The sequence below is a fragment of the Astatotilapia calliptera genome, chromosome 2 (genome assembly GCF_964374335.1).
Source record: "Astatotilapia calliptera chromosome 2, fAstCal68.1, whole genome shotgun sequence".
Classification (NCBI taxonomy): domain Eukaryota; kingdom Metazoa; phylum Chordata; class Actinopteri; order Cichliformes; family Cichlidae; genus Astatotilapia; species Astatotilapia calliptera.
The window spans coordinates 25946817-25969597 of record NC_137423.1 but is presented as its reverse complement, the minus strand read 5'-3'; the positions used below and the strand labels follow the sequence as shown (position 1 = coordinate 25969597).

General features: G+C 43.4%; 1 protein-coding gene across 5 annotated transcripts in view; it reads left to right on the top strand.

The window, feature by feature from the left end:
• unc5a (unc-5 netrin receptor A) overlaps window positions 1-22524 on the top strand; it is a 187757-nt gene extending 165233 nt beyond the window's left edge. For all 5 annotated transcript variants that reach the window (XM_080306926.1, XM_026190068.2, XM_026190077.2 and 2 more), the window contains 7 exons: window positions 1974-2061; window positions 2519-2687; window positions 4860-5093; window positions 14278-14427; window positions 16278-16442; window positions 16581-16759; window positions 18862-22524. In XM_080306926.1, coding sequence (XP_080163052.1) covers window positions 1974-2061; window positions 2519-2687; window positions 4860-5093; window positions 14278-14427; window positions 16278-16442; window positions 16581-16759; window positions 18862-19027 — 1151 coding nt within the window. In that variant the 3' untranslated portion in view covers window positions 19028-22524. The remainder of the gene's footprint in view (window positions 1-1973; window positions 2062-2518; window positions 2688-4859; window positions 5094-14277; window positions 14428-16277; window positions 16443-16580; window positions 16760-18861) is intronic.
• The last annotated feature ends 257 nt before the right edge of the window (window positions 22525-22781 follow it).

Genomic DNA, 22781 nt, shown 5'->3' with positions numbered 1-22781 from the left:
TGCAGAATGACAGTCACAAACACTGCACAGAGAACAGCTAACCCACCACTCCGTATGTTTCTCTGTTTACAGCTCTTGGCTTCTTCGTAATAAGAAGTGAAACCTCAAACTTGAAAGCAATTTCCACTTTACTGCTCCCAAACTTATAAACGTGATTCATAAAAGTGGAATAAAAAAACAACAACTTTGGACTGTAAAAACAGTTGTTTTATTCGGGCCCTGTATTGTAAGTTTGTGTCATGCAATGGCATCTTTAATCCTCTGTAGGATGTTCCTCTGTTTACAGCTATACTTTAAGCTCACAAAGAAACATGATCTAAACAATTTAACATCTGCTCTGTGTTTGGAAATGCTGCGGGAGCGAGTTGGCTTTATATGTTTTATTACACCTGCTTTAGTGTCTGTGACTGGACATTTGCAAGGAGAATTGAACAATAACGGCTCAGTCCCATAAACATTACTGTCTTGTTGAAACCCACTGCAGACTATTCAGCCTTAAAACTCATGTTTCCTAATAGGTTCATGCCAGGACAGCCATGAAGTGCACAGGCTGTATTTCTGTATGGGATACAAATTAGTTTCCATCAGTTATGAGGGAAATAAGACGGGACACCGAAAAAGTCACTAATCCAACATTAAATCACACAAAAAAAACAGCGATTCTGCTTATATTTGTCAACAAGCCACATCTACACAGCAATGCATGAATAACTAAAAAGAACATTCAGTGCAGTGACAAGATGAGATATAATGAGTGTGTGCCGAAGACGCCGTGCCCCGAAAGAGATGTGGAATAAAATCTATAACAAATTATTCCAATTATTTCCTTGGCTAATGACAGAGCTGGTTGGGGGTTGTAGCCAATGTCCACAAGTGTCAGTTTTATGCTAAGAGAACAGACAGAAGGGGGAAAAAGACGGCAAAGATCAGCCTTATAAAAGATATAAAAAGTCCACCGCGTCATCATTAAGTCCCTATTTTGCTTCCCCTCTTCACATTAGCCGATTAGAGCTTATATAATTATACTGGAAGACAGTGTTTTCATTTGGCTCATTGTAAGCTGTCCAGATTAGCCGATGCTGGTACGTCTTGTGGAAGAAAGGGGCCTTTTTTTCCTTCCTGTTTCCTTGCCACCACTCTCTCTCTCTCTGTGCCTTTCTTCCACTCTCTTGAAGATGTTTTATGCATGGATTAACTCAAAGCCATGTTGACTATACCACGCATTGGCACCCATCTTCTCAGTGGGACACAGAGGGGGGGGAAAAAAAATCTCACCACTTTTATGCTTCAACTCAAAGCAGATATACTGTCATTTAGCACAGTTTCAGAGTGGGCACATGGAAGACATGGTTTATAGATTCAGACAAGGCTGTGAGCATTTAGGCACCTTCGCCTTATTCAAACAGATGTTTTATGGTGAATAGAGGCCCAGTTTTACCATGCAGAGACTGTTGAGATTGTGTCACATAGTCTCTATTTGTACAACATTTAAAATGGGATTCTAAGTGGATGATTTTGGCACCGGAAACACAGCTCAAATGCCACAACACTCAAGCTATTTCAATAGCTCTGCCTATTCTCCAGTGTGCATTCCTACACTCTCCTGGGGAAGTGCAATTTTCCTGGAGTAGTCTGTTCCATGGTCTCAATTATCTACTTGGTGGCAGACGGAGGACATTTAAACTGCGATGCAGCGTGCGCTTTTGTCTCAGCTAATTGTTGACCGTGGGGACGTGTGCCGCCTCGGCTGCCGGTGCAGAGATTTGCATCTACTGTACCTGAAGGAGGCTGCCTCTGACCTTCAGAATAGATTTGTTTTTTGTTTTTGCAGCCTTACAGTTTTGTCGAGTAGGCTGGCTTCCTTTGTGGGATGACAAAAGCGTTGTTCACTCTGAACAAATGAGCCTGTCCCCCTCCCTCCCTCCTGCTCACCCCCCTCCTCTCTTCTCTCCCTTTGTTGTTATTTGCATTAGGAATCAGTCTGCTCATTCCTCCCGAGGCCATCCCCAGAGGAAAGATCTATGAGATTTATCTCACTGTTCAGAGGAAGGAAGATTTAAGGTGGGTCTCTTTAACGCTGTCTAACTGGCAGTCTTCCCTGCCACTAGGCTGTTTGTTTTGATGCTCTACTGTTCCATTAGGAACGGCTTAGCAGTCTGTGCCAGTACTGTGGAGAAAGGATGTAAATAAATAACGTAGCCTTTTACCGGGATGTGCACTATTTAAGTTAAATGAATTGTTTGGGAAAACACTGTTTATCTGGCTTGCTGCACTTCAGTCTCTCGTGGCACAGCCACTGCAGCATGCCGCGGTAGTGTCATGTTATTACTCAGTCATCACAGCTTGGTGCGACAAGTCAGCGAGTCCAGCAGGCTTTTATGATTCTCTGTTACAGCTGCTAGATAATTTGCAGAGGTGACAGTATCATATCCTGCTTACAAGAGACCGATAAATTCTCACTTATATCTCAATGAGGAAAAGCATCCATCGCTCTCTCTTGCTCCTCTCCCCGGTGTAGGTTACCCGTGGCTGGCTGCCAGACCCTTCTCAGCCCCATTGTGAGTTGTGGCCCTCCGGGGGTGGTCCTGAGCCGGCCAGTTATCCTCAGCATGGACCACTGCTTTGATGCATGCCTGGATAACTGGGCCGTGCGCCTTAAGAAGCAGAATTATGAGGGCGCTTGGGAGGTAAGACGGCACTATCATTCCAGCACAAATCCTTTGGAGAAAGACAAAGTTGCCATCCAGTGAATTTGTAAAGTCTTCTAAACTTATTCAGAGCTTTTCTCCCCAAAAAAGTACAAACTTGCTCAGCAGTGACTTGAAAGGCACTCAGTGGTATATAGCGGAGATAGTTCTGACCCGGCACTCATCTACTCCATCAGGTTTAAATTATTGACCATCAGGTGTTTTCTCATCGGGGCTTGAACAAAAGCCTGGAAGCGCTGGCTCTCTAGCTGATGAGTTGCTAAGCAACATGTTTCTCAAAACAGACATTCTCTAAGCAAATTACTGATCCTCAAAGTACTCCTCTGAGTGCTCCTTGACCATTTCTGACCGCGGCTTCCAATTACAGAGTTCCCTCCCCATTTTTCTATCCATGAAATTTGAAAGTAACCAGAAGTGCCAGACTCCAATAGGATGCAGTTGGGAAGAACCTGCCTACACACACACACACACACACACACACAGGTACACGCACACAAACAAGCACAGTTTGAGGTAGTGTAACCATCTCGACAATCCAGAGAGATTGGAAAGGGTGCTGGTGGGCTTCAGAGTGTTACTAGGTCTTCTTTCATGTTCGATATTGTGCATAAATTATTCAGCCTCCCTCCCCCCCCCCCTGTGTGGCAGCGGTGGGGTGTCTGTGGGATGGATTGGCCTGTCTGAGGCAGAGGTTAGACCAGCCCTTTTAATCATCGGCCGGACCAAATATAGCCCAGCGGCCTGGCTTGCGTGGACACCAAAGGGGATAAAAGTGCCAGGTGGACAAGAGAATAGAAGGCGAGAGGGTGGAAATAACTGCGGAGTGTGACGGAAAGTGGAAGGGGGGGAAAAGAAATAAGATCGAGAGAGAGAGGAAAAGTAGACAGGCAGGTAATGCAGATCTAGAGGAACGCCATGCAGGCGAGGACGACGCAAGGCGAGAGAGTGAAAATGGATAACAGGCTTGCAGAGGGAGAAAGAGGAATGAATTGCTCGTAGAGCGAGCGCTTAGTGGCGTAATTGAGCCACCTCGGTCTCTGTTCCACTCTGTAGAAATATTAAGATGATGAAAAAGTGAGACTCCATTGTGGTTGCATAGCAAATGAATTGTGTCAATACTAATTCTATTGATGTAGATGGTGTCTGGTTGAATCGATCCTACAGGGGCTCGCTGGGCATTTGGCAGGCAGAATGCTCTCTTCAGCTTGATTGGCTAATGGGTAGAGTCAGTCAACTGGCATGAAGGGATTTTAGAGAAAATGTTGTCACCTTGGGTCCAATTTGTCTCCATCAAATTATCTCAGAGAGCAGTGGAATTATCTCATGAAAAATATCCTGTACTGTGATGGAATGGGATATTTTCATAGGTACCTCATCCTCGTTAAGGATGGATTTGCGATGCAGGATTTCAGCTCTGTAACGACGATGAAAAATGCAAGGTGTTGTTTCTGAGGGTTTTTTTTTCTGTTTTTGTTTTAAACCTGTCATTTTTTTTGTTCTCCGTGGCAAATTAAAGCACCAATTAATTCTTGTACTGCCTGTTAGTGTTTTTCAGCACTTTTCACCATCAGGCAAGACTGTTGTTTTGCAGATAAATTGGCAAGTTGTTTTCACCTTTCTTAACAAATCTGAAACAATCGTTGTAGGAGATTCCAGCAATCCCGATAATCCAATATTCAGTGCACCTCCAGTCTTTCCTTTCTGCAGAAGCGTCTGTTCTTGCCAGGAATCTGTTCGAGTCTCCTTTCATGTTAACTGAATACCTCGTTCATGCATTATTAAGGAAACTGATGGTGTTCTATAGGATGTATGTCTTTGTATGAGGAGGTGTGTGTCTTTATGTCAGGATGTAGTAAGTCGTAGTGCGGCGAAAAAGGAATCTGAAGCAAGATCAAAGAAGACCTTTTTCCCCCTGATCTAAACATTACCTAAAGACCTTTTACCTTTGATGTTACTCTGTCACACAGCACGAACAATAGAGTTTGATGCCCTTCTACTGCGCCAGTCTGCTTTCCTAAAAGCCTTTTGCAAACACACATACACACCAGATATCCAGGCAAACACATCGCCCTTGCCTCCTACATAAATTGGGTGCCTGACCTTCTATCCACACTTTGTTTTTTCTTCCTCCCCCACCCCTGCCTCTTCCAGGACGTCCTGTTGATGGGAGAGGAGCTGGTGTCAGACCCTTATTACTGCCAGCTCGAGGCCGAGACGTGCCGGCTCTTCTCGGAGCAGCTGGGTACATTCGCCCTGGTGGGCGAGTCCCTGCACATGGGCGCCGCCAAGCGCCTGAGGTTGGTGCTCTTCTCGGACGCTTACTGCTCCACGCTGGAATACAACATCAGGGTATACTGCATGGACGACACGCAGGACGTCTTCAAGGTAAACTTGTGAAAATTGTGGCGCTGCCTGTTATTGTGTGTGACGGGCAGTTTGTGAGGCCTGAGATTGGCCGGTTTCGAATCAGCTGAGCGATAGGTGGACTATTATGTCTAACAGCTTCGTCTGTCACATTGAAAGGTTAGCAGAAACTGGCACAGACGTGTAGGAGGTAGGCACAGCCATGATAAATTGAATGATATCGCAGGCCTGATTACACCATGTACAGTTCGGGATTGTGCCATTTGTTCAGATGATTGTTGCCCCCCCCGCCACCACACACACACACTGACCCTAAGTCAGTTGAAACAATCCACACATCCAGCTTAAACACATAATATATATTGTATGTGTTTTGGGTTGTTGTTCTTGTTTTGTTTTTTTTCTTTTCTTTTTCCATCCATGTCAACGGAGACATCTCACTCCCTTCAGCCAAGCTGTGGTTCTGCTTGGCTGCCACAGGCCGAGAAGTTTCCCATCACTTTGTTCAACAGCATATTTCAACTTCGCTTTTTCCCCCCCTCCACATGGACAGAGTATAATCAAGCACTAATGCCTTCCTCCCTCCCCTGAGGACTGCCTCTGAGTAGCCTGTTAAGATTTCATTTGCATGGTTAATTAGTAAATTAAAAGGAGAGCCTGTCCCAATCTTTTCCCAGCAACCCCTGTGCGCTCGCTCTTTTCTCTCTCTTGCTCTTTCTCTCCACACCTCTTTTTTTCCCCCCCTCCCTCTGAGCTCTTCCTCTTCTTCTGACACCACCCACAGCCACAAGTGCCACTTCCCGCTAGAGTCCACTTCCGCTGGCTTTAATGGCTAACCTCCCCTCCACAAGCGCAATCTACGGACGTCTGCGGGACATCGGCAAACGAAAGTCAATGGGAGCTTGCACTGAAATTAGCGCTCTCACAGTCAGGGAGTTGAAGATGAGATGGAAACTGTGTACAGACTCTCATGCCTTACGTCTATCCGTTTGTGCTTCAGTTTTGCCCCTGCTGCTATCACATGATAGCCGGCACACTCAGGAAAAGTCCTGGCGAAAAATCTCATGAACTGTGTATAAAAGAATGTGACACGGGAGCTAAAGAGTGTTTTTCCTCAGATGCATTTCAGCCCATATGTTTACTTGACATTAGAGTAGCTCTAACAGTAGCGTGCTCTCTTTATTCAGCTCATCCGATGACCCAGTAGTGTGCGACTGTTGAAATGACCTTGTGTGTCTGCGTTGGATGCAGGAAGGCTGCTGGTGCACAAAAACTCTCTCTCTCTCTCTCCCTCTCCCTCTGGCTAGCTCTTGTTCTGCTATTCTCCGGCTCTCTTAGCCAAGAAAAGGACATCTGAGCTTGTTGACTCCAGCACTTGTGCTGCCATACTCTGCAGCTCCCTCGACGCCCTTGAGTGCATTAGCTCCCCGTCTCTCACACAACCTGGTGCTGTGGTAAGCCACGGCGTCTCCAGGGTTTTGTAGTTTTTAGTGAGTGATTTAGAACGTTGCCCACGCTGCTTAGTAATCTCGACTCCACACTGCTCTTGGTGCTATTATGGAGGGAGCAGTTCATTTAGCAAGTACATTAACTACTTTGAGTGGAGATTAAACTTCCCTGGAGAGGTTCAGACTAATCACTAATCACTATCTTTAAAATGCACCATTTATGATTAGACTTTCACTATGGCTACCATTAGAGTTAATTGTAGTGCATGAGAGTGGTGGACCAGCGGGAGGTGGTGCAGTGAAGAGTGTATGTACTGTACACCTTCAGCACATGTGACTTTTATGACCACACTTGCAACCTGCTAATCCACCGCAGATGTTAACTTTCCATGCATTAAACAGGCTGCTCAATGACGAGAGATAAAATGGATGTTCAGTGGCGAGAGGAAAGTGTAGAAACCAGAAGGGATGCTGAGCTTTTCTGACTAGTCCCATTGCTGGCTGTCACTCTGAGCTGACAAGCCTCCATCAGGGAGAATGACAGACACGCACACGCACAAACACAAATGCATTCAGCTACACTTATGCATGCTGTACCATTGAATCTCTTATCTCCCAATTACAGCAGATTAGAACCAATGTTATTGTCTTTGATCCTAAGTGTGCGGGGGCTCTGGGGAAACAGTGACATTTTCGTCTGATGCTTGCCGTATGTTAGCACGGCTCTGCTGGGACCAATTAAGTTAATATTTAATGTGTGTCCCACTCTTGATCGGCCCAGCCAAGGCTGGCACAGCAGCAGAGGCGACATAATCAGCGTTTGGTAGCGCCCTCGCTGTGCGCTCGCTTGTTCCAGCTAAACCTGTGGGAGAGCATCACTGAGGTTCTGCCATTCCACAACTGCAGTGAAGCAAGCCTCCAACTCGGAGGAGAGATACACCTAACACCTTTATCTAATTAACTGTAAGGGTGTCTTCCAGGACTGGAATATGGTGCAGCTGCTTTTCTATATATATATATATGTTTAGCTGTGATATTCTTCACAATCTGACAGCTTTTGAAAGTCTGTATGTTTTTCTACTGAGCATAATCCAAATTTGAATAGCAGAACATTAATGAAAAATCTGTGTTTATTGATAAGTAAATGTGCTTCCTTTACACCCACATGTCTGTGTTTGTGAGGCCAGTGTTTTTTTGTACAGTTAAAAAAAAACATTTAAAAAATGATTTACAAACCACCCACTCCCTGTCAGATTTTTTTTTTTTTTTTACTGAGGTTGAAGCACAGATTTTTTTTTCCCCGTATTAACCAGTACATTGTAAAAGAAACCATAATAAATACTGATGCAGTAGTGTTTCTAATAAATATCTGGATTGGATTCATTTGCTTGCTTTGGCAGTACTTGTCAGATTGAGCCACCATTTCAATTCACTCTGACTACTTGACAGATTTAAATGACATTTTATACAGCTAGGCATGATGCTCAGGTAGATTGTACGATAGCACCGTAATGTTGTCACAATTCAAATAATTTGTCCAATAATTTAAACTTAATATTCTCAGTGGCTTTGATTTTAATACTAATTAGCAAGTGATAGCATTAGCATTGCCAGTGACCGTTGTTAGCATGCTAATGGTGAAACATTGTGAAACGCAGGCTCATAGAGCATATAGTAAAGGTTTCTTGTTTAATTATTGTTGTAGCAGAAATAGTACAATTTTGTTCTGTGTTCGACTTTTGAAAGAGCTCTTTATATGCTCCCACTGACATGCTTATCGGGTTTTAGCTAACATTGCTAACAAGCGATAAGTATACGTGTGTCCCAATTCCTTCAAAGACCACAAAGGCTGGAGCAGCTGTTAATTGGGACAGTCCTGCCGACAACATGCTGCTTAGGTTGTGTATGTTAGCATGCCAATAGACAGTATAAAAAATGGACCCAGGTGCCTTGATAATCACCCATTAGTTTCTGAAATCCCGTGATGTGATAAGATGGGGTGGGACTGACTGTGAGACTGCTTATTAGTTGATTAACAATAACCAATGATTAAATGCAAAGTGGTGTATCTATGCATAGAATGAAAAATGTAAATGAAGAAGAAAATCTCTTCCCTCTGCAATAAACCTAGACCTACTACAGGGTAAGTAATGGAGGATTCATGGCCACTTGATACTGCCCTAACTGTATGCTTTATCAAATAGGAAAGTTTTAATTTAAGCCTAATCTTAAAAGTAGAGCGAGTATGCCACCTGCGGTTAAACTGACCATCTTCCACATGAAAAACTGGGACCTACCCTATATCTACACAAAAAAGGTCACCACCTGGATTTAAGCAAATAGGCAACAGCCTTCCATTGCACTCAAGGTTTAGCAAGATGACAGTGACAGGATTTATCGGACAGAAATCTTGAGAGGGCTGTTCAGGGAGCATGAGACATCATTTTCACACATGGATTGGCCACCACAGAGTCCAGACCTTAACCCCATTGAGAATCTTTGGCGTGGGCTAGAGAAGACTTTACGCAACAGTCTGACTCTCGCAGCATTAATACAAGCTCTTGGCACAAGAGTAATGCATCTCTAGACAGAAATAAATGTTGTAAATAACTCATCAAGTCTAAACATGATCCAGGGAAATATTAGTGGGACTTGTTTCTTCGAGCAGGGCAGTGTATATGATTATAATCTAGTGCAAGGTTCTCATCAGAGATGATTTTGGTGTACTTGTACACTTTCCCTATTAAAAATACTTAGTAGCTAAAATAAATTTGTGATAAACTAAACACGTTGTGTAATATTGCACTGAAATACAAGATGGAGTGAAGAGATTTAAAATAACTTCAGTATCTTATGGTAGGGTAACTTGGCTGGCTCAGTTTAACTCCTGGCATGATGCTTACTTTTTCCCATAACCGCTATCAATTCAGACTGATATTGAGCTTAACAGTTTGCATTGTTTTGTAGTAATTGCCTGTTATAATAGGCCTATGCTGCTAGGCAATTCACATGATGCACTAAGCATCTCTTCTTCTCTTATCTCTTTTCACACTCTGTGTTTATACACCACTTTAATCATTAGTAATTATTAATCTCTGGCTCTCGTCCACAGCGTGTCACCCCTAACTGTTTACAGAAGATGACTTCCCCTTCCATGAGCCTGGTTCTGCTGGAGGTTTATTCCTGTTAAAAGGGAGTTTTTACTTCCCACTTTCACCAAGTGCTTGCTCAAAGGGGGTCATCTGACTATTGGGGTTTTCTCTTAACCTTACAATATAAAGTGCCTTGAGGCAACTGTTGTTGGCACCGTGCAAATATAATTGAAGTAAATAGTTGACAGATCACCAACATAAAAGATCATCTTAAAAAACAAAGCATCATAAATACTTTTTGACTCGGATAAATTTGCTTAGATGTAGCAGCCATTAAAACTGGTGCCAAAAGGAATGGCTGCCTGGCAATAAAAGGGCACGGTTGCCAAGATACAAGGGGTGGCTTATCTTGTGTGTCACGTGTATACAGGTGTTTGTCTAATTAATCATTGTTGTACCTTTATGTGGTTTTTAGATGCTGAGGTAAAAGTGAACTCTCTTTGTACTCCTGGTGTTTTATTTCCAACTGCAGATTTACTCCCTCATCAGTAACACCTTACGAGTCCAATACATTTAGCTTGTCTGTCTCCCTGTTGTAGAAATGTATGTTCCAGGATTTAAATGGGTGTTTAATTGATGTCTTGCTGGTTAAATAGTGGCCCCTGGATTCTTTTTGTACAGTGTTTGACCTCGAGCAATGATTCTTATTTGCGTTAAAAAGGGCTCATAAACTGTTTATGTGCTCCCACTATGACGTTTCCTTGCTAGCTGCTGAGCAGCGAGCCATGTTTGAGCGGAAACTTTTTAGCTTTTCTGTAACAGAGAAGAGAAAAGCAGCATGTACGGAGTGAAATACAAACTGTTTTTTTTTTCTGATCCCTCCATTACAAAAGTTACTGGCAACAAATTCTAGAAGAAAAACAGAAGAGCATAGCCCAGTAATTGCTGGCATTAAGTTAAACAAGACAGTCAGCTTTATCACTGAGCCCAGCTGAGAAATTGTTTCCATATTATATTTCTGTGTTCCTGTGTGCTTTTTTTCTCCCGTCCTGCTCTGTGATTTATTAAGCAGAATGCGCATCTTTTCCCTTGCAAACACAGTCCCCATTTATAACTGAGCAGACAAGTCCCTTCTATTTGTAGTTATTAATCAGAGTTGACTGTAGCGGGCACGGCCACTGGAGCTCAGACCGATAGACTCTCAGTCAGAGAGGAAAAGCCTGTCACATCCTGCTGACAAATACACAGATTTATGGAGCCCACATAGCCAGGCTACTCTCTATAAACAAATGCATTTGCCTGAAAAGAGCAGCTCTGAAAATGGATATTCACTATGAATGCACATTTTTAAACACGATGACACCGTGTCGCCGAGAGTGAGGGGCTGAGGACGAGTTTATGAGGATCTTACCGCCCGTGTGCATGTATAGCTCCATGTTTCGGATGACATGTAGCTTGACTAATTAACTGATCAAAGGCTACTCATAATCTCCATTAGAGCTGGTTGTGTTAATCAGTTTGCTACACACAAAGCCGGCACAACACAAGGCCACAAGAAGCAGCTTGGCCTTGCTGTGAGGGGAAAGTCTGCAGCTTCGTGCCAGTCCGGTTCTTAATATATACGCCTCTGCTAATACTTTGATTTGTTTCGTTTGTGTTTCCACCCGGCATCCAAGGCTGGCTGTTCTTTTCTGTCGCAGGAGAGCGTTCGGTGCAGCCACTAACCTCTTTCTGTCATCACCAGCCCGGAGAGATTAGCTGTATGAGTGTCTCTTGTTTCCTGGTGGAGCCCGGCCCCCAGTCCATTACAGTCCCAGCTCTGGTCCATGCCGAAGGGATGGGTGGAGAGTGGGGTGGGGGGACATGAGTGAGCGTATAAAGGGGGTTGAAGTCATAGAAAACTGTGGCCATGATTGCAGTAATCCTGTTATCTCTCTTGCTAAAGCTGGCCACTCTAGTGACCTGGAGACACAAATGTTAAGCTGCCTCTGTCTCTCTCCTCTCCTGTTCCTGCTCTTTTCACTCCTCCCTGCTCTATCTCACTCTCTTTAGCCAGCCTCATTGAATGTCAGGGGGTGGTCTTGGCTTTGCCTGACTCTAAATTCACAGTCTTCACACACACCCCAGGCTATCTCGAATTCCGTCAGAACAAAAGGGGTTTTTCTCCTGCGGTACTTGAACTTCTTGCCCATCTCATGCATCTTAATGTTCCCATAGCTGTACAGGTTCAGGGCGCCTTAGGAGAAAACAGCTCTTATTATATTCCCCTGAATTGGGGGAAACAAAACTGAGCTGGTGCAATCATGATTAATATGTGATTTGATAAACTAATTCCAAACCTTGCATTGTTTTCCTCCCAGAAAGAGTAAATAATACGGTCAAATTTAGCTTCTCATCTATTAGCTCGCTCACACTGTCATTTGTTAACAGGATAATGGGGCGTAAAGAGGGCCATTATTCTCTCAGTCCAGAACATATGCTGAAATCCTGCAGAAAAAAGCCACTCTGCAACACACACAGTCACAGCCACTCGGACGCACACAAACAACATGCGGGCGAGACGGTGTCATTTTGAAAGCGAGGACATGAGCACACTTTAAAGGAGCAAATGCATCATCCCGTGTTGTTCAACAACCCCCCCCTCAGTGTCCCTGTCAGGTAGCAAGAGAATCATGTCCCAGACCCTGTTTTGATTGTAATCAAGTGTGCCGGCCTTGAACCTGACGTGCTGCTAGGCGGCTCGAGTTAGTATTCATTCTAGTCGCCACATTTGATAATAGGATAATTGGCATTCTGCACTCGTTCTGCTGCTAGCGGGGCTATAGATCTGTTCTATAGGTCAAAACCTGATCAAAGTCCAACACCCAATTTGCAATGCTAATCGCCGCCCAACAAATAATTGTGCTTAAGAACTGTTTAAATGAACCTCTCTGGAAGCCCACATAATGTGGCTTTTGTATCTGTAAGAGACATAATAGCAGAGGGCTTTTCTGTGGAGAACGCGCTGCCCTCTGTTATTAACTCATTAGACCTCGACGCTTTGATTCAGCGCCATTGTCTGACCTTCCCTCTCTGAGTAAGTGGACTGGGTAACATCACAAGACTCTTGTCTGGCAGAGCATGGAGGAGTATATTCCAGCTAGATGCATACATTCAGATCATTTTAGATTTTTTTTTTTTTTTTATGGTTTAAAATAAAAAAAAGGTAAACCGATGCAAATTCGGGAATCAATCTAGATAATCACAAGGGGCATAATAATCATGTTAACAAGAAGATAAGCACAAAGCAAACATGCAAATTAACAATGCGGCGAACAAACAGTGAAATTCAATTGTCGGCCTGAACCAAAAATTGCTCATTCGTCAAAGGGGAGCGCACATGAAATAACGCAGGTAGAGATTCCAAATGGATAATTAACAGCTTTCTTTCCATTATAATTGGAATCAGTCTAGCCTGTTCCTGGGAAAGAGGGCAGAAAATTGAATCAGTGTTGTGCAGATAGAAATTACCACCATTCTCCACCTTAATTGGATGTCTTTGCTGAACTCATACCATGGGCAACCATGCTGGCATGCAGCGTTCAACATATGGCAGCCATCTATACGCACTTCGCCCTCTCGGAGCTGTTGTCTTTGAGGTACGACTCCGAGGAGCGCCCGGGCTGACTGTTTTCCTTCTGCTGCCATCTTGTTTCCCCTCCTCAGACAGATTAAAAGAACATGTCTTATTTTGGAGGTCTTTTCACACCACTAATTTCAGAGGCCTGTTTTCTCTGTTGTAGTATGCTCCTGTGATTGGAGTATGAGGCAGCACATGTGAATGGCAACCAAAGCGCTGGATTTCTGAGGACATGTTCAGCACAAAGCATCCAGCTCAAAGCGAATTGATAAATCAGAGGCAAATGTGCCGGATATTATCATCCCATTCCAGATGGTCATTTGGATGGCAACAAATGGTCCACTGAGCAAGTCCCACAGAGATTAAAATATTAAGCATGCATTTACAAATCTCTACTGGCACAAAAACAAAAATGAAATTAAGGAGATTCGCCATGCGAGAACAATGAGCAGTTGACTAATGGCTCGTTCACTTACTTCATCACAGCCCAGGTAGCCAGTAGGCTGGGAATGGCTGCAGTTCCTGCATGCTAATGCAGATGCAGAAAACACTGGCATATACAAACCGAGGCAGAGGATCAACCTTGCGATGACATTAAAGCACCGTGGAGACGAGTCGGTCCAGTCCTTTGTGGCCGCACGCAGAGACACTATCTTCTTTTCCTCAGATGTACTGTACCCCTGCCTCATGCTCATGCTGTGTGTGTGTGTGTGTGCGCAAACAGGCCTTTGTGTGTATCTCTCTGTTTGAGTTAAATCTATTCAGTGTCTCCACCATGTCTTTGTGTATTTCTTTGGACGTGCACCCGTGTGTGTGTGTGTGTGTGTGTGTGTGTGTGTGTGTGTGTGTGTGCGCTGATACATTTTTATTCCAAAGCGGTACCGTTTTGTGTGCGTGAGTGATGCACCAGACAAAGTGTAAACAGCAAACAGTTATGGATTGTTTTTACACGTTTTCACTTACCTCTGCGAGTGTGTTGGTAAATGTACCTCCCCCTCTCATCCCCGAGCCCTGACACCTTTTCTCGCCTCTTTCTCTTTGATCAGGAGGTGATGCAGATGGAGCGGCAGCTCGGGGGTCGGCTGATTGACGAGCCTCACGTCCTGCTTTTCAAAGACAGTTACCACAACCTGCGCCTGTCCATCCATGACATGCCCCAGGCGCACTGGAGGAGCAAGCTGCTAGCCGGCTACCAGGTGCGTTGGGCTGCCCTTGAGGGGCTGCAGGGGCAGGGAGTCGCTCTGGATCAGTGCGGGAGTAAGGAGATTTAATACAAGTGCCTGGCCGAATCTGTTAAATTTGTTTACCGGCAGTAATAAGGCCGTCAAATGTGTTTGTTTATGAGCTCAATTTAAAATCAATGCCGTTTGTTAGTTTAAATTAGCCATCCAGAAAAGTAAAAAATGAATTGAACGCATGTTAACAAAAGTTAAAAAGTTACTGACTATTCAGAAGCTATTTGGGAGAAACTTTTTTTTATTGTTAATGAGGCTTCGTGGTCTCCTAATGTCTCTGGAAAGTTGTTTTTCATTAGAGTTGGGCCAGACTTGTTAATTAAGCATGTTTTGGTTTGGCTTCAGTTGATCACTTTAAAGATTCACACAAAGGAGTGTTTCTAAGTCTGTTACTGCAGGACTCTGCTGTCCAATAACCTTTTCTGTTCTTGGCACACTTTGGAACTTAGTCATTTGTCAGAGTAGAGGGAACCTTTTTACTTTTTTTTTTTTGGGGGGTGTGTGCACCCCTGTGCCTAGACCGCGAGTGTGCACGTAGTGTATACATGTGCATAGAGGAGCTGAATTGCGTGCACTAACTCAGGGCTGCAAGCTGATTGATTATACTAGCTGTCGCTCTCTCAAAGGGGGCTCGTATGAAATATAGAGCAGTATGTAAATATCTCGAACTTTGCAACCTGAATTTTGGATCGGCTCCACCTTACTGCACTCCCCGCACCTGCGCGTGGCCAGTTACACTGCAGCCCGACGTATGCACACACAAGGGATGTTCCAGGACTAGAAAATGTTCTGGCTGTAACTATGTGAGCATTGAGTACCGGGTCCCCAATGAGAGCATGCAGACTGTGCCAAGCAAGCAAGGCGGCAACAATGCACCCAGAACAGAGGCTTATTCCTCTGGACTGTGCCTGTTCATTTGGAAGTGTTATTCCCCTCTCAGCAGTGCAGTCAAAAAGGCCTTTAGTCTCCCTGGGGCCCATGAAGACTTCTGTGTGTTTCACTCGGCTGCTCTGTTGCCAGTCTGCCTGGGTAACAGTGCCCCCATTTGGTTAGTAGGATGTGCTGCAGGCCACACTTCTTTTCGACTGAGAACCCTGGTAGCCGTTGAACTCTGGTAAAGCGAGGAGTTAGTGTGCACTTTTTTCCCCCCCTCTTTCTCCAGCGTTACAACAGTGCTTCTCCTGGGTTATGCAAACAAGTCATGAATATGCAGCAGACGAGAGAGGGGGTAGAAATTGCAGCCTCAAATGCATTCTCCCAAAGACTCCCTGGTATCCGTTTGCTAGACAGAAGCTGAAGCCGATACAGCAGCTATTGAGTATGCTTATGCATTCGCCGCGTGATGTGCTTTAGCTTTAAAGTAGCGGTGTGATATTTCAGCATTTACACTAACGCCACCATTTATATATCTGCCTGAAAGTTAGTACAAAGCTAAAGCAAGTTAATGAAAATAGATGAAAAGGAAAAAAAAAAATGCTTCCATTGCCAGCGTGACAGATTGCGCGTGTAATCTATTAAAATCCAAAGTTTGATTTCTTCTGTTATCAGCAGAGTCGGGCTGGCAGCTCTTAACTCCTATTAAAGATTCTATTTGTCAGTAACAGCGCATTTATTCCCTTTAACTTAATTGAACGTTGTCATTCCGCTGCCTCAGATATACTTAGCCATAATGATGACAGCTTATGTCAGTGTAATTAATGATAATCTCGGTGTATTCTAGGCAGGCGGTCGTGTTGTGGCGCGTTTCAGACATGCAGTTCTGACTGTGCTGCTGCATGTGCTTCTTTTTTTCCCTTCTTCTTCTACTGCAGGAGATCCCGTTCTACCACATCTGGAACGGTTCCCAGCGGTACCTGCACTGCACGTTCACTCTGGAGCGGCTCAGCCTCAGCACCTGCGAGCTCACCTGCCAGCTGTGTGTGTGGCAGGTGGAGGGGGAGGGACAGAGCTTTAGCCTGGACTTTAACATTGCCAAGGTAACGTTCGTTCTGCTCACTTAAAAGCTGCGGTTGATTATGCCGCAGCTACTATTTATCATTTTGGGTATTTGTAAAGGAGATGATTTTTCTGCTGAGCTCAGAAAACCTGTGTGGCTTTTTGTCCCCCCTTTCCAGGACACTCGAGCGTTGGACTCTGAGTTTCTGTTAATGGACAGTAACGCCACAGCTCTGGCGGGACCCAGCGCCTTTCAGATCCCGTACCTCATCAGGCAGAAGATCTGCAGCAGCCTGGACGCCCCCTGTCCCAACGGAGCCGACTGGAGAATGCTAGCACAAAGACTTAAACTCGAGAGGTAAAGATCAGCTTTACAATAACGCCTTATCTGATTGCTGATCTGATCGTTGTCAAGGCATGTCGGAGCCGGCGGCTTAGCTTTGAAAGCTCTGAAGAAATTCTGATGAGCCTTATTTATCCAAACCTCTTGGAAGTGAGGTTTCACAGCAGAGTTATGCACAATATGTGAATACAGCTCACTCAAAATAATGATAGTAAAGAGGTGTACTAATACAGATGTTGGCAGAAAAACAGTGAAATTTCAGTAATCAAGCACAATCGGTGTGGAGTGATTCACCTCAGCGGAGTGTTTTTCCTAAAGTTCAGGTAAACAGAGTAATGCTTTAGCAAGCTAATCCTCTTTTGACACAGCTAGTATTATAGGATTAATGCGGACTTGATGGATACAGCTATCATTTCTGCAAGAAAACATGACCCCCTTCTTCATTTCTCCCTCAGAAACAGGTAAGAAGCTTAAAGTCTGCAGCTAAACTTCTACCTGCTACATTCTGCTTAACAGCTGTAATTGGAAATGCAGCGAGCTAGCTGCCCATCAGCGGCAGGGAGGGGAGGGGGGGGGATAAAGTTGGAATAGGTTTGGATCTGTGCCGACCACTTCGTTCTCACAGCTACTGTACTCTATCACCAAAGCACCTGTAACAAGAGCGTAGTCGGGCATTGATCTCTTATCCTCCAATTTAATTTCTACCTGGTAATGAAATCAAATAGGTACACTTAATTTGTCCAATCAACTTTTATTTACCCCAATTAATCACAAATTGAATTGATGCACTACAGGTTTAATTAGCAATGTTTTGCTCAACATAATCAATTCTCATTTAGACCTCAGGAAGGAACAACTGCTCCGTTGTTTGATCTGTCCTTAACAACGTGTTTTCCTCAAAAGGCTGCAGCTCCTTGGCATTCTGTCATGCTGCATTTCTGTGTTTGTTTCTGCGCGTGTAAAGTGTTCAGACCGAGCGGAACGGGACCAATCAATAAAACTTAAAATGCCAAGAACCTTTTATTTGATCTTTCTTTCCCAGGACGGTACGAGCGGCTGCGTCTGAGCCATACAAGATAAGCTCTTGTTTCACGCGGCGAGGTGAATAAGCAGGGTTGACACATTTGTTTCTTTTTTTTTAAACTTTAATAATGACACAGAGGTTCATTCCCAAAAGATTTTTTTTTTTTGACCAACGCTCCTCTTTGTTGCGTTGTCCTGATGCAGAGCCAGAGCCGTTCACGTTCTATAAAATCCAATTGACTTAAAATAGCACGGTGACGATGTGTTCCCGGTGCTTGTGTCCTACCGCTGCACTCACGTGTTTATAACCTCCACATAATGCTTCACCAGACAAACAGAAACACACGAGGAAGTCTGACTCCGTCTGACCTTTCTCAAGGTGAAAAAGGCTCGGTGGCATTTTCCTGTCTCCCCTTTCCCCCCTCACCGAAACACCCACACGGCACGGTGATTCTTTGTGCTTTACATCGTTCTCCTTTTTAATGTCATGTGGGTTCTACATAAGAGTTAAAGCCCCGGACATTTGGAAAAACAGAGAAATGCCATTTAATCAAACAAGCATCTTCGGCTACCGCGGGGATAAGGTCCCACTCAACATCAAATATCCAGCTGACTCGGGCCACTGCTTTGTTGTCATTGATTGGGTTTGATCGTAAAGGTTCTGCTCCCAAAATAGAAAAGGTCACTTCCGACTTAACTGTGAAAGTCTATATAGGATTTACTATATGGGATTTTGGGGCCAATTTCAACATCAAATAAAGAGGGAATGAGGGTTGTGGAGTTAAGCTTCAAATGAGAATTGTTAGAGAGTCTGTACGTAACGGCAGTTTCGAGAGCTCCGACTGTGTTCTTGTAGCTTTTATCATTTTTTTACTTAGTGCGCCGACACTAGATATCAGGATGTAGCAATATAACCCACAATAAAACCTGACATTGACAGAGTTAGAAGAAGAGGCAGCACAATAAAATACCCGGTGAAAGGTTTTCCTGACACTCTTTAGGTGGAGAGAAAATGAGAGGCTCTGCTTTCTGATGTGTGCGCGTTGCTTGATTTAATTAATTTTCTGTGTTCTCTGCTCTCTCTCACCCCGCAGACACATGAGTTTCTTTGCATCCAAAGCAAGCCCAACCTCTGTGATCCTGGACCTATGGGAGGCGCAACATTTCCACAGCGGCAACATCAACCAGCTGGCCACGGTCATGGCCGACATCGGCAAACAGGAAGCCATGATATTCCTGGTCTCCGATGGCGAGTGCTAACCTAGAAAAGAGGGACAGACTGGTGCCGAGGAAAAGTACACAACGTGATACACTAATACGCATTCTTACACACATAAAAAAACAATAACTGCAGCGGGAATCGAAGAACAGAGCTGTCCCAGCGTTCCTTTTCTTCACTTTAGAAGATAAGAAAGTGTTTATGTAGGATTGAGTCCCTATTTCCCATGAAACACAGTAAAAATCTTTAAATGACAGACCAAATGAGGAACAAGGGGGTAGAGTTTGGGTGTGTGTGTGTTTGGGGAAAATGTATTCACAGACTCAGTAGAGAAAGTACCTTTTATTTCCCATCAAAGACCCAAGTTAAATTAGTCCATACCCTAGTTCTGCTGCAAAGGTAACATCAAATTAACTCTTCTAAACAGGCCGCGTACGGCTTAACAAGGAGCAATATGCAAATGTAACGCTATTAGTAATGGCCAATATTGCAAATTCAGTCGTTAATTTTTGAACTTGGATTCAAAAACCGTGTGTTTTTAAACAGTCAGTTAAAAGGAAGGTGGCAAAAAAGGGTGCAGGTCATTTCAGGTTAAAGAGAACCAGCAACATATGCAATTGGCAGGTTCGTCACATGACATCAACTCAGAAGATTAGCCCACTTTTTTTTTTTTTCTTTACCTTTTTTATTTTATTTTAAAGCAACCTAGTGAGACTGTGTGCGTGTGTGAGTCACATAATCTGTTTAACACACAGACGGCTTGTAGCAGATTCTGGACTTGCTGGTTTAAAAACAGATTGTGTGTCTGAGCCCCCCAAAAACCCATCTCATGTAGTTTGTGTGTGCGTTTGTGTGTGTTGTAGTCCAGCCGGTATCACTATTGTGAATCTAACATCTTGATCCAGTGAGACGCTTTGGAGCTTTTCCTCCTTTTAATATGTGAGGTTTGAGTTCTCTGGATCCCTTTTTTTTTTTTTTGAAGTGATTAATATCTTGACTTAAAGTCATATTTTAAAGGAAATTTCTATTTAAAGCCTTCTGATTTTGATCCATAAGGTTTCCACATTTTATATTACCCCAATCGTTCATCGTGGCGTTTCTCTGTTTTAAATTCCACAGCTTAATGAAGAGGCCATAGGGCCGAGAGGCACGCCGACTGCACGTGTGCAAACGCTGAATGTCGTCAAAGCTCATTTCTAAAATGACATTTTCCTCTTGATTACATTGATTTTTGTAGTCTAAAAACATGGCCCGAAGGGTTATTATTCCATATGAATTATGTAGAGCACTTTCCCTCAGAAAAATCTGACAACAAATTCTTCAAAATCATCACAAGATTACTCATGTTGAAAGGGTAATTGTGCAGCTTTGTTTGTATTATTCATAAAGCAATGTTGGTGGGAATTCTGCATTTGCTGTGTGGCAAACAGTATTTCCACATCAGAGAGAAGCCCATCTCTCAGATAAAATAAAGAGCAGCTTTTTCATAATGTCACCCCCTCTGCTCACAAATAGATGCTTTGACAGGAATTTTTTTTTGGCTGTCTGTATCCAGACAGCAACAATTATCCAATAGATTCATGCAAAAATCCATAAACTGCAGCGGCGCATTTGCATTCTGTCGTATTTCACTAACAGTATTTTTCTTTTTCTCGTAACGAATCTGTCAAACAAACACAAAAATTTCTCGTTTAGCAATTTTCCTTCGGTGAGGTGTGAGCAGTCCCAAACTAGCCATAGGTTCTCTCTATGTCTGCCTCAGGGTTGCATGTGAAGTTGTCTGTTCAAAGCTATAATGAAAACCCCGCCCCTTTTCATTCAAACAGCGAGGACGGCCCAATCCTGCGGGCTCGAATGGTTTTTAACCTTTAAGATGAAATGATTGTCAGATTTTTTGGAATGTACATTAGTTTCCTTGTAGCAGGCAGAAAGTTTGACTTTCTTTTTATACCGTCGCCCATCGCCTTGCTCGTTTAACCCATCTCGTTAAACCACATCTCCCCTCAGAGTCCCGTTACCAGTTTATATAAAGATGCCGTGAAAATGATCAGAAACTCAAAATCTTTTCACGTTGAATCAGATCGCCGTGCATAATTTGTAAATACTTTTCTATACCAGCCGTGTGCTGTCACTTTGCATACTGTATATCAGCAGAATTGTTAACCAAAGTTTTCTGAATATCATTTCGAGGGCCACCGCATCCTCACGCTGTGTCCACGAATCCACTGTTTTCTAGAGTAGTTGTCTCTTTCATTGTCTTTCCTTTTTCCCTCATTTTAAGGCATCTCAATGCAGTTTGTTTACGCAGTACTCTGTGTCACCTTATCACTTTGTAAACAAATGTAAATTATATTTTAATATGAAGCCAAAAAAGACACTTAACTGGCGCAGCATTTGTCAAGTCTAAAACCGTGACGTGTTTGCCTATATACTGTTGTTTGGCGATCTAGCAGACTATTTGCAGTGTTAAGGGTTTCGAGACTGTTTCACAGGAAAGCTTTCTGTCGACGTTTTGTTCGTCCTTAACTCTGCGCACCTGATGATTTCTGTAACTAAGCATTTAAAAATCCAAGGTGGAAACTGTCACTTGTGCTTAATGAGTCACCGCGCGGGCTCCGTGGCTAATTGGAGAGTGAGGGCGTCGGTTAGGCACGTTTAGATGAGCCACGGCAGCTGTACAGTCAGAGCGCATGTGTGTGTTTCTTCATCCCCCTCCGTCATCGTCTTGGATATGTTGCCTAAGCACATTTCAGTAATGTAATTCACCAGCCGCCAGGATGTTGAGCATCTTATCTTCACATCTAGCTCATCCGACAAATCTAACAATTCTGCTATGACTCAGTGTGTGTGCGCGTGTGTGTGCGATGAATACAGTTTGAGAGAAAACCCAGGCCTGATAATTCTGTGTAAGTATGTGTCAGTAACATACAAGCTTTGTTCAAGGGTTTATACTGTCAGTTCACCCCTGTGTTATGGGGAGAAATGTAACATCTCAGCACTGTACTTTTTGTGTCACTCATTACTATTCAGTGTCAAGGATGTATTTGAGTGTGTGTGTGAGAGAGATTGGGTGTGTGCATACCTCCCCGTCACTCTTACTAAACTGTTTTCTTTTTGAAGTAAGAACAATAGCCTTCTGTACTTGTGAATGGTTTTTTCTCTTTAGTTCCTTGATTCAATGTTCCTTGCCTTTCTGCAAGTCAAAAATGCTGTATTTATTACATGCCACAGCGCTTATGCAATTGTATAATCCTCCTTTATGTTCCTTTGTTTTTAACCTTTTTTTGTGTTCCCTATCGTTAATGTAAATTGTTGTCGAAACTTTTGTGGCGATGGAAAAACTTCTGCTAAGGGAGATTTTCTGTACTTTTTTGGACAATGATATGGATTTGTGGGTAGAATTTTGGAAATTCGTTTCTAAGTGCTTTCAAGTATTTACTTGGCCTTATGTATATATATATCTATCTATGACATTTCAGAAAGGTATGTATAGTAATTCAATCCGAAAATTGTTGTAAATAAATTATATATTGTTAAATCAAGGCCTGGATCTTTTACTTGAAAAGGTGTCTCTAGTTTGAGAGTTGGATCTTTTATGAAATGCGTCTGTTGTTCTTCTTGCCATGGGATTAAATGCAAAGCTTTTTGGCTGATTAACCTGGAGCCTTTCCTGCTACGGTGAAGGGATCCAGTGGTTCTGTGTGGGAAATTTTGCTGTCATAGTTTGGATCATCTTGTCCCCTGAGATGGAAATGTCAATGTCAATCACTACTGAGTCATCATTTTTACCTTATG